Here is a 12,786-nt window from a genome sequence, read left to right on the forward strand (position 1 = left end):
TTTGTAAAGGTGGGAATGGAAGCTCAAGAGAAACGAAATACTTCGTTATATTGCATCTTCTTTCTTCTTTTACACCTTATTCTCTGTGAATGAATGAGAAAGAATGATATATGAGAATGTGTTAATACGTGTGAATGTGTGTTAGAGAAAAAGAGAGAGATAGAGAGAGAGAGAGAGAGAGAAAGAGAAAAGACACAAATCTAGTTCATCTTCTCTCCGAGCCTTTCTCTTCTGTTCCACTTCCCTTCGTATTCTCGATTCCACAGGTATATACGGTATTTACGGAGCTGTGACAGGTATAACTAGAGCCGGTTCAATACCGGCAACTTCGTTCATTCGAACGACGCCCGTGCACGCGGATCTCAAGATCTCTACGGTCCCTCTTACGATATTTATTTATTTATTTATTTATTTATTTATTTATATGAGATTTTAAGAAATATTTTTCAATATTCGTATTATTCTTATTTATAATATATATTTCTTTTTTAATGAGAAACATGATTTTTCTCTTACTTTTTTGGTTCGTTTGTTAATTATATTTCAATTGGTTTTAATTAATATCTTAATATATATATATAAATTACGTGTCACACGTTGTTTGTCCGCAATGGACTCCTGAACTACTCAAACGATTTTAATTAAATTTTGCACACTGTATGCAGTTTCATCCAACTTGAAAGATAGGATAGATTATATCTCAATTTATAATTCGCAATATTATTTTATTGCGAATTATTTGTTGATTAACTAAGAGTCATGATTATCTCTGTTAGTTCGATAAGATTTTAACAGATGGCGGTATAAGTTAATTCGTTAACTTAAAGACGTGTGTATTGGACTGATTGTGAGCCACAGAAACATGTGGTTGGGCAGATCTAGTCAAATATATAATAAGATGATATTCATTGTGAGATTATTCATAAGATTGTCATTTCAAATTGATTCCTATCTATAATCATTTTTTTTTTTATCTTTTTTCCTTTTTCTTTGATTTTAATTAAAGTTGATAACACTAAAAAGTTTCTTCTTTTTTTTTTTTTGCTCATAATAACAACGCACGAAAAAACACAGAAGATTTGATGATATATTACACATATGATTCTGTAAATAGAGATCATCAATTTTTCTAATGCTAAAATCTTATCTTAAAATGTAAAGACAACTATGAAACAACTTTGCTTGTGAGAAATGTGGATAATCTAGTGGCCAATCGAAGAACTAACTTTAATTTTTAAATGTGTGCATTAATCCACTCGAGACGGATTGCACACTGTGTGTGCAATAATAATAATGAACAATTATCATTTATTTTGAGTAAAGTAGTCGTCGAAGAGAGAATTTTTGTTTATTAATAGTATCTGTAAAGTATAAAGAAACAAAATTTGCCATTGGTTTTCATGCAGATAAAAAAAAAAAAAAACAAAAAAACATTTTTTTTAATCAAATCACCCTGATTCTAAAGAAGTTTTCATTAAAAAAAAAATAAAAAAAAAACGCGAACGATCTTTTTATTTATTAATAAATTTTGAATGATTCTTGAAAGCTTCATAAAAGGATAAAACTTTATAATGAGGACGCCACTAGTCGATTCTTTTCAACATACTTAAAGATGTCGCTGCATTGTGGTTGTTCACATGAGAAATAATTCATGTTCTTACACGTTTCATGATATGTAACACATAATTCATTTCTTGATATGTAATACTATATAATATTTAATTATTACACATTATTCGTCTAACATTGAACGAAATTTATTATTACCAGTTGAATGATTTATCATAAGAAAAAATATCATGTTGGCAGATCACACGTGTTAGAAGTGAAACCTTCGAAAAATTAAGTTTCGAGAGAAAAAGACGACCTGCAGAATATAAGGAGTAGGATAATTGTTGGGTTTATTTGTTATAATATTATTACTATATTATTGTTATCACATTCAAAAATTATTATACGTTTTATTGAAAACACATATAAATAAATAACATATTACACAGCAAGCAAGTTCTCAATTCAAAGAAATCAGACGAGTTGCTTCTGGTAACTAAAAAATGCATGGTAACTAAACACCTCTGTTAGTGTACTAAACACTTCTATAGTAAGGTTTTTTCCGAAAAGTAGTGAGGTTTTTTCCGAAAAGTAGTGAGTCTTACGGACTAGAAAAATCCGTAGGGTCTTTCCGATAAGTCCGTAGGGTGTGTTTAATTAGGCCTCGTAGAAGTGTCTTGTAAACAAGCCTCGTTAAAAACCTTCGTAATCGAGTTTCTTGAATTTGCAAACTTTTTTATTTTATTGAAAAATTAGTATAAGTTTCCTAAATACGCAAACATTATAATGAAAAAACATGTCTTTGGATATTTATAAAAAAAACTTCCTACAATGTTGTCTAATTCTTTTTCTGTCATGTATCTTATAATCAATTTTTTTTTTTTTGTAAAATTTTCCAGACAATACAATTATTTTAATCTATATATTTCATAATCATTAATAAGAATAATATTTGCGAAATAAATAATTTAATATTATTTTTGGAATAAAATAGAAACATTTTTTAAATAGAAAATAAATGACACGTTTGTAAAAAAAAAAACATACCACGCACCTTCTTTGTTTATGTCGACCGTTTAAAATCAAATAAATTGTATTTAATAATACCATAATAATACTAATTGACATTTTAAATGATCATTTGTAAAACCACTTAAAAATGAAAGGAGACAAATGGATATTTACACAAACATGTTTTTCACTTACTGGAAAATAAAAAAACCAAAGTCATATTCATCAACGATAACTGTCTATAAATCGTTTAACTATGACACGTTTAGTTCTACGTTTTTACTTGCTCAGATTGAATTGTTACACTGTTTATCACCATACCTGACTTTTAAAAGTCCCGCTAAGTTTTCTTGCAAATGCGGGATGCATCCAACATTAGTTACAACGAATCTAAGTTTTTAATCATTCATAGTAGAGATATTTATTTTTTTTCTTTTTTACTGTTACTAGCTTATTTTATTTTCATTTATTTGTTTTTTTTGTTTTTTTTTTTTATTTGAACAACTTTAAACTACTCCGTCGTTTTTTATCGAAATGAAAAATGCAATCTTACTTGTAAACGATTATTATTTTTTTTTTGTTAATATTTTTATAATTATTAATAATAATAATAATAATAATAATAATAATATTGCTAAAGTGTTATTAATCAAATGAAAAAAAGAAAAAAAATATTTTAATGTATATTCGGTTGCTGTTATTATTATTAATGAAAAATTTGATCAACAAATTTTCATATAAACCACAATTCTTATTGAATTATTTATATTCCAGGTCAGTTATATTTAAACGCATTCCAAGAGGATAAAAAAAAAGAGAAAATTACGAGATTTAAAAAATATTCCTAATTATGAGGAATAATTTAATGTTTATCTGTTAAATGTAGTCGCGATAGTATATATCCTCATTTAAAATTCTCATCTTTCTTTTGAAAAACTAGTTTTACAAAAGTGGCACCGATTTAATAGGACGTACATAAATGATAATCAATTTGAAATGTTTATCCTCTTTTATCTCTTTTATATTTATTACTTCGCGTTTAAACAAATCGAAACGAAAAGAAGAAACGAATATTTTTTTTTTTTTTGGCAAATAACGAACAAATAAATGGACGAAATAAAACGTTGAATTAATGTCAATGTTTTATCTGAACATTCTTACATATATATATATATATATATATGTTTTCTTTTCCAAAATTATTCAAGAAAAAATAAGAATTTTTTTTTTACATCCGTGTTACCGTAAAAAACAAGAAAAGAAAAAAAATTTTAAATCTTTGCGTGTAATAAATAAATAAATCATAAGTAATCGAGAGAAAGAGTTCAAATTACGAATAACACGATTTTGTTTGTAATAAAATTAACAATAATAATACTAATTATTATTATTATTATTATTACTGTAATTATTATACATTGTTGAGAATAAAATAACACGCGTGTATTATGTATTATTAAAGATAAATAGAATTTAATTATAAATTCAATGTTCTAATTATTATACACACATACATACATACATAGACACGTTAAAACAACGCATAACAACGTTATGAATAAATTAGTTAGCGTTAGAAAGACAATAAATATTTATTTATACAACAATAATAATAATAATAATAATAATAATATTAAACATAACGTTTATGATATATCATTTGCATTTGCACTGTCGATAATAATGAAAATAAATTATTGTTAAGTACAAAAATAAATATTTGTTTCTATATATATATATATATATATAGCGAGGGAAAGTCGTGTTTACTTTGATTACTCATCGATACATCGCTACACTTTGTTTAATCTTCTTATGAACTTTTTTGTTTCTTAAATGTTTCAATTATTATTATTATTTCATTTTTTTTATTTATTTTTTTTTTAATAATAAATATTATCGTACAAATGTTGTTTTGGTTTTAGATAAAAAAAATAAAAAAAAATTATAAAAATAATCAGAACAAAGTATCTCAAAAATTACATCTTTCCTTATGATAACGATGTCGTGTCATGCATAATAATAAAAGAGAAAAAGAAAAAGGAATAAGAGAGAAAAGAAAAAGAAAAAAAAACAAAATGAGTGCAATTTATCGTAGATGTGAAAGATAGTCATCAGCTCGTTACGCGTCCGTAATTCAGTTCGTCATAGTGCGTAAACAGTCTCTATTACTAGTCCTAATGTTATGACAAATTGACAAGGTGGGATTACGTTTTTTACTCGAATTTTCAAAATATCGAAGTTAAAACAACGAAGAGAAAAAAATTAAAAAAAAAATAAATAAATAAATAAATAATAAAGCAATAGATAATAGAAAAATAGTGAAACGTGGAAAAGAAAGAAAGAAAGAAAGAAAGAAAGAAAGAAAGAAAAACTAAATAAATAAATAATTAATTAAATAAATAAACAAGGTAAACGCGTGGAGTAATCAAAGTAAAAAAATAGAATTAATGTTACAAAAAAAAAATGAATTAAATTTATCGAATTGAATCCGTAAATTTCGTTGACTTAAAACCCCCCGTCATCCCCCTCTCCCATTCTCCCCCACTCCCCAAATCTTTCTTTCTCATCTTCTTATTTTTATTTGACATGAGCGGAATAAGCCAATTCATGAGAAGAAGAAGAAGAAGAAGAAGAAGAAGAAGAAGAATCAATCCCATGATTAGACGACTGACCATGGAAATTTCTTGCCCATCCACTTGAATAACTATCACCGTGTCCATGATCGGCACTGTATGTATGACTGGCTGAATGATGGGGATGTGCAACGACCTCGTACGTAACGTGTTTTTGTTGTGAAAATAATTTCTTAAGACCGATGATACTGGCCAATAGCAATGCAATTTTCGAAAGCAGAAGAGCTTTACCGACCAACAGTGCCAATGCTTTGAATGCCAATCCAGCGATTACGCCAATTTTCAATACTGCTGCTGCCATCAATGGTCCCATGTTGTTATTCTTTTTACCACGACCTAAAAAACAAAATTAAGAGATACAACAATCAATATCGGAAATATTTTTTATTTTTAACTAACCCCTCCAAGCCCCCACTTTCCTGTTGTATCATCAAATTTAGTTGATAGTCAAAAGGATATAATTTTTAAAATATATATGTAACTAAGATTAACTATATAACTATATTTATAAAAATATAACTATAATATCTAGTTACACATATATATATATATTTATTAGTAATTTTAATTTAATTTAAAATTTGTTTATAAAATTAAAATATTAATATTATTATATATATTTAGTTAAATTAAATTAAATTAAAATAAATGATATTATATTTATAGACATTAATTAAATTAAGAAAAAAAAGCAATATTACCATCTTGAACAACATTATTGTCAGCACGTTCAATGGTTAAACCAAAATTAAGGGATCCACTTTCATCCTCAGATGCAGAAACGACAACGTCATTTTCCGGTAAGATTCTCCACTTGATGCTTCTCGATTTGACAAATGCATAAGCTTTATTTGCAACCATATTAAGTACTTCAGTTTCATCGTCAGTACTTCTTCCAACTTCGTATGAGATAAAATCTTCATTAGCTTGTCCAGTTTTTCTTATTTCAACGTCATCCGTTAATTCGATGGATGCTTTTTTCAATAATTTATTCATATACGTAACTAATTTCAACATGACGCAGCTGCTAATGTCATTTTGCGAACACTTGTTGTTTAACTTTCTTAACAATTCTTCTTCATATTTCACACGATCGATCATCGTCACGGATTGTTGTTGCTGCTGCTGTTGCTGTTGCTGTTGCTGATGCTGTTGCTCAATTACGCTGATTTTGTCCAGTTTTTTCTCCAAAGGATTAGCCAAACACACGACGCATAATGCGTACATCGTTAAACATCCTAAAATTGTCCTCATTTTGTTCTGAAAGAAAAAATTGAAAAAAAAAAACAAACAATACAAAATAATGAAGTATACAAACACATCGATCAAAATAATATCAAAATGATCAAAAGAAATCACAAAGAAAAAAAATAACGATTCAATTTGTCAGATAAATTTTTGTAAAAACAAATGACAAAAATAATTTATAATTATAATAAATAATAATATGAAATTAGATAACATATTATCTAAAATAAAATGACTGTCAGATGTATTTTGATTAAACTGATATTAAAAATCGAATTTCTGACAAATATCAAAAATCATCTACAATTATAATACATAATAATACAAAATTAGATAAAAAATATTCTAAATAACAATAATATCTACAATATTATATATTATTAATAACATATATTATTTAAAATAATAATTGTGTGTAATTACTCACCCCCATTGAGTTTGTGTATTCTTAATGGTTATCTCGTAGATTGTAAAAAGAACAAAAAATTAGGATAAAATCCAGATGAGTTGATAATGATGTACAGAGACGACTTGTGATAGTGTTGTGATTTTGATATCACGCTCGATGCGTGGAATGAGCGTGGCGAGGCGTCTGAACCCGCGTCATCGCAACGTCTACTTTATATAGGTAAGATCACCTCCTGACTAGAGAGTAGTAGTAGTAGTAGTAGTAGTAGTCTCTAGGTGAGTATATACCACTAACAAAGAGGTATATGGCAAACGCCTTCTTCTTGGTGGGCCACCTCCTGCAGGAGGTATGCGAAACACTTAGTGAGGGAGGAACACGTATAGTTTCCATTTCCTACTTTAATTGGAAAAGGACAAAACAAGAAATACTAGAAGGAGAAGAAGAAGAAGAAGAAGAAAAGCAAGCAGGAGCTACTAAGCAAGGATAGAAGGAGGTGGTGGTGGTGGTGGTGGTGATGGTGGTGGAAAGGAGAAATAGTTGTAGTAGTAGTGGCTTTTGCTTGCTATCATAGTGCCAATTATTTCTCAGTATTGGTATTATCCATGTATTAAAACAACATGTACGTTAATACTTATGGTTTGTTATAATGGTAGTGGTTATGGTGGGACGTAAGACTCTCTTCTCAGTGGATTAATCTCGTTGCGGAAGAGAGAATGAAGACCTGGGTATATACCAAGGTGAGGACACTCGAGCAAACTGGTTCTTTCATCCATCCATTGCACATACAACACAGATGCACACTACTAACAGCTACGAGAACACTCCTCTATGCCATATATAGGGATATTAAGGTCTTACCATAAGAACCAACCTTCAAGATATTATTATTGGTTCTCCACCTCCCCTAACACTACTCCCCCACCTTTAACCTCAGAGAGTTTCATGTATTTGTATTTGTATAAGCATGCATTGTATACGTTTAGTTGTTTATCCTAAAACAATCGGTGTGGTGTCTACTAACATAGAAGAACTCATCATCGACTCCCCATCATCATCATCATCATCATCATCATCATCATCGCGAGAACCGTGTCACAAATGTGGAGCAAGCGAGTTCCATCCATCCAGATCAAAAGACTCGTGTATATGCACCTTCTCATACGCGCATGCGTATCATGAATCTTACTTATTTTTTATCCTTTTGATAAATAATTGGATTTATTAATTGATTATTTTAGAAATTTTTTTGTTACCCATCCAGATAATATTGTAGCAAATTTATGTATTAAAATATTCAATGGGGGAAAAGGATAACGAAAGTATTCTTCTTCTTCTTCTTCACGTGTATAAAAGATATTAGCTTAAAGATAATCTAGAAAGCGTTGTCAGTAGGTCGTCATTGATCTCGGAACCGAAAGTCATCTGAAAGTATGAAATAATATTAATAATGTATTCTTAAATAATGCAATACTATAAAAAAGAAGAAAAATGATTAATAATGTTAAACAAATGTTTTAAATGAATCATCTCCCGGAGATGAAATGATGAAGAATTGAAAAGCAAAAAATAAGATACACCTAAGGGAAGATGATGGTTAAACTGCTTGACTCGTTTTCGAATCCGGTTAAGTTTCTTCCACCTAAGAAACCGCTTTCACGCAAGATCGTGGAGGTTAAACCACGTCGCCAAGCTTCTGTGTCTCTTGGAAAGCTCTCTTAGGCTAACAGATTTAATGACTATCTATCATATATTAGTTCTTCTCATAATCCACACACACCTTCGATAGAAATTCAAATACTTGGCCTCATCATTATCATCATCATCATCATCATCATTGTCATTATTATCATCGTCATCATCCTTGTTGTACAAAAAAAGTCCAAGATAGTTGTATTTCAAGTACTTTCAAGTATTTAGAACCAACCGTTACATTGTTCGAATTCCAATTGGAATTATTATTCATGGATATATTAGTATAATTTGACTATGATAATAACAGGTTTATACGAACAATCGTGATTATCATTATACGTGGGTGACTACTTTCTAATTGGTCGTATACATTTTTTTTTTTTTTTTTTTACTAAATTATGATTATTTTATCTAAAAATGTTGGTTTCTTATTTGATTTCTTTCGTTACAAACACATATATTCATATAAGTTTTTTTTTATTTATTATTTTATTGCATTGAAATATATAGATTTAGAATATTTTATAAAATTATTGATTATGTATTAATTTATTAATATTTAAAAATTTATTATAAATATATAAATTATTATAAATATACAAATTAATATAATATAATATATTATAATAATATATATATATATATATATATATATATATATATATAATAATTATAATATAATAATATATATTATAATATATGTAAATATTAATAAATAATTTATTAATATTTAAAAATTATTATTTTATTAATAATTTTATAAAAAAAAATATATATTTAAATTAAGTTACAATTTTTCTCATATTTTTTATACTAATTCTTTTCTTTCCCCATGATAATATATAATTTTCTTTTTTTATTATAAGAAAATATATATAAAAAAAAGGTCCTATTTATTATATATAAAAAAGGTTCCATTAATTTCATACTTTAATGATTATTAAAATAATTGAACATAACACAAAACATTTTCATTGATAAATTAACGTAACGAGACACTCACGTACAATTAATCGTTATACTGTTTTATTTAATTTCATTTAATTTCATTCAATTTTATGGTTCACTTTTTTTTATATTGATATTGACAAATAATCCTGATCGCAGGATTATTCTCTCTGTTAGTAGAGAAATTCAAGAAATTCTTTCTTGACCTTAATTCTCTCTCTCTCTCTCTCTCTCTTTCTTTCTTTCTTTCTTCCTATTTAACGTTGTTAAATGTTAAATATCTTTAACGTGTATTACACGTTCTTATATGTATCATGATATTCACGCAAAAAAAAAAAAAAAGAAAAATGAAACAAAAAGAAAAAAAAAAAATAATCCTTATGTACGAACGGTTTAACGCTACAGTGCTTTGGAAGGTTAATTTGATTCGTTCGTAATAATAAAATTTAGAAAACGTGAAAATTAATGAAAATATTAACAATATAGATAATAAAAAATTTGAGATCAAATTTTTGTGGTTTTTTTTTTCTTTTTTTTTTTCGAAGAAAACAAAATATCTTTTGCAAAAGAAAAAGAAAAAAGAAGAAGAAAAAGTAAAAAAAAAAAATCAAGTGGCATAATTGTCATCAAAGTTTCGTATCTTTTTCGAGAAAAGAAAAAAATAAACAAAAAATGTCTTTTGCAAAAAAGAAAAAAAAAAGAAAAAATTCAAGATCAATGTTTCGTGTCTTAGTTTCGAAGAAAACAAAATATCTTTTGCAAAAGAAAATAAAGAAAATAAAGAAAAAAAAAAAAAAAAAACGTTAACTGGCATAATTCTAATCACGAGTTTTGTCTTTTTCAAGAACAAGAAAATTTCTTTTGCCAAAGAAAAGAAAAGAAAAGAAAAGAATAAGAAAAAAAATGTGAGAAAAAAGTCAAGTGGCATAATTCTCGTAAGAATTTCCACAGACTTTCCGTTCTGGCATTTTCCGTGTTACCGCCCCGTCTACCAACGGCTATCCACTTCCGGTCTTCTCGAACGATCGAGGCCACTTGGTCAACGGATCCGTTCTAACCGATTCTTTGGATCGCAACAGTGAGAATCATATCAACCGAGTTCTCTACCTCTCTTATTTTCTCTTCTCTTTTATTCTCTTTTCTTTTCTTTTCTTTTCTTTTCTTTTCTTCTCTTCGTGCACGGATATGTTCTTCGTCTATTACCCTTATGCGTTTAAAGAAACATAAAATGGATGAGAAACATGATTATTTTTCTTCTTAGTTATTTTCACACCAAGATTGGTGAAACTAATTCTATTGGATGTTGTTTTATTATAATTTGGACCAAAATATTTTTAATCTTCACTGTTATAATTTTTATTATTTTTTTTTTTTTTTAATATACCTTTTATATTTTAATTAATCCAAAAATTATTATATAATTAATACAAAATAAATATATATATATATATATTTTTTTTTATTATTTATTAATTTTTAATATTTAATTATTTTAATTTATTATAATAATTTTAATTTATTTATATATAATATTAATTTATTATATATAAATAAATTTATAATATTATACTATATATCAATATATCTTAAAATATATAAATTACGTGTCACACGTTGTTTGTCCGCAATGAACTCCTAAACTACTGAACCGATTTAAATAAAATTTTGTCCACTGTATGCAGTTTCATTCAACTTGAAAGATAGAATAGTTTATATCTCAATTTATAATTCTCAATATTATTTTATTGCGAAAGACGTGTGTATCGGACTGATTGTGAGCCACAGCAACGCCTGGCGGAGCATCCCTAGTATTATATATAATATATTGTAACATTATAAATTTATTTATTATTTTATATAAATATATATTAAAAATAATATAATTAAATTTAGGTAAATATATATTATTTATTATTATTAATTGGCAATAGGAATTCGAAAGTTCATTGGATTCTTCCATTCGCGGTCTTCGTATCCTATTTCTCTTTCAGGATATATTATTTATATAATATATAAATTAATATATTAATATTTGTAATATATAAATTTAATTTAGTATTAATATAGAGTACAATAATTGATAAAATATACACAAAATTTGCAATATTACAATATATATATATAATAATTAATAAAAAAAAAGAAACAATTAAAAAAATAATCATTTCCAATGATTTATTACCAAATTATTACCAAATTAGTTAAAAAAAAAAAAAATGTATTTATTAATTATCATTTTCTCTGGAATAATTTTCACGGTAACATAAAAAAAAGAAATCTAAATCTAATAACGGATTTTACCTGATTGTATTGACTTTAATTTATCTTAGGGAGATTGAGATAGAAATAATTAGATAAAATATAATTATCGTGATTAATTTGGATTTGTTAAATTTGTTTTATGATAAAAAAAAAACATAATGAATATTGTCATATTTTCACAAATTAAATGAATCCAAAATTTATGGAAAAACATTTGAAGGATCAATCATTGAAAAAAAAAAAATGATTATTTTTTATTATTTATAAGATTAATATTAATCATATATTATTTTCTATAGTAGTATAAATAATACATGAGTATTTTCTAATAATAAAATATCTAAGGAGAACGCGAAATATCAATTGGAAATCGAAATTCGTCTTTATCCAATTCTCACTAGTGAAAGATAAACGAACCTAACTACTCGATCCACATTCGCAACGAGTATAAACATAAATTAGACGCTTTCGTTCATATCCGGAGAAAGTACATTGCAATAATCTAATCTATGGACGATGACTATCACGATTGTTATTAAAAAAAAAAATAAAATAAAATAAAAAATAAAAATTACATTTTCGTGCTTGAATTGAAAAAAAAAAGAAAAATTGTTGTTAACCCAATTTCATCAAATTGGGTCACCAATAATCAAATTTAAAAAAAAAAAAATAAAACAACAACAACAAAATTATTCATTATCAACAAATGAAAATAATCTTACTTATAATTAATAATTAATCAAACTGTGTGTGTGTGTGTGTGTGTGTGTGTGTGTGTGGTGTTCTAAAAATAATATTTAATAATTGTATATTACACTCATGGAAAAAAAATGAATGATTGTTAAGTATATCACCACTAATTTAAAAAAGTGGAATAATTTGTTATGGTTTACTCTTATATATTTCACAATATTATTAATTTTTATATTTTTTTTTTCAAATATAATAAATACGTATTAGTGTCATTTTATATAAAAAAAAAACTTTGTATTTAAATAATTGTAACGTTTCAAGAGAAATGAAATAATC

General features: G+C 26.3%; 1 protein-coding gene across 1 annotated transcript; it reads right to left on the reverse strand.

Annotated features, from left to right (window-relative positions):
* Nucleotides 1-5,142: 5,142 nt before the first annotated feature.
* LOC107064743 (uncharacterized) lies at nucleotides 5,143-6,452 on the reverse strand. Its single transcript, XM_015317754.2, has 2 exons — nucleotides 5,900-6,452; nucleotides 5,143-5,534 (listed from the first exon to the last, which is right to left on the reverse strand). The coding sequence occupies exons 1-2, from the start codon at nucleotides 6,450-6,452 to the stop codon at nucleotides 5,143-5,145; spliced, it is 945 nt and encodes a 314-aa protein (XP_015173240.2).
* Between the last annotated feature and the right edge of the window lie 6,334 nt (nucleotides 6,453-12,786).

This window comes from Polistes dominula, unplaced genomic scaffold (assembly GCF_049000335.1).
Source record: "Polistes dominula isolate Pdom_NZ unplaced genomic scaffold, Pdom_raw_medaka contig_24, whole genome shotgun sequence".
In the NCBI taxonomy this organism is placed as follows: Eukaryota; Metazoa; Arthropoda; class Insecta; order Hymenoptera; family Vespidae; genus Polistes; species Polistes dominula.

What these genes read in the sequence shown, in the direction of transcription:
- LOC107064743 (XM_015317754.2), bottom strand. Translation starts at nt 6,452, where the DNA reads ATGAGGACAATTTTAGGATGTTTAACGATGTACGCATTATGCGTCGTG. An exon ending in CAATAATGTTGTTCAAGATG is followed by an intron (nt 5,535 to 5,899) that starts GTAATATTGCTT and finishes TTTGTTTTTTAG; the next exon opens with GTCGTGGTAAAAAGAATAAC.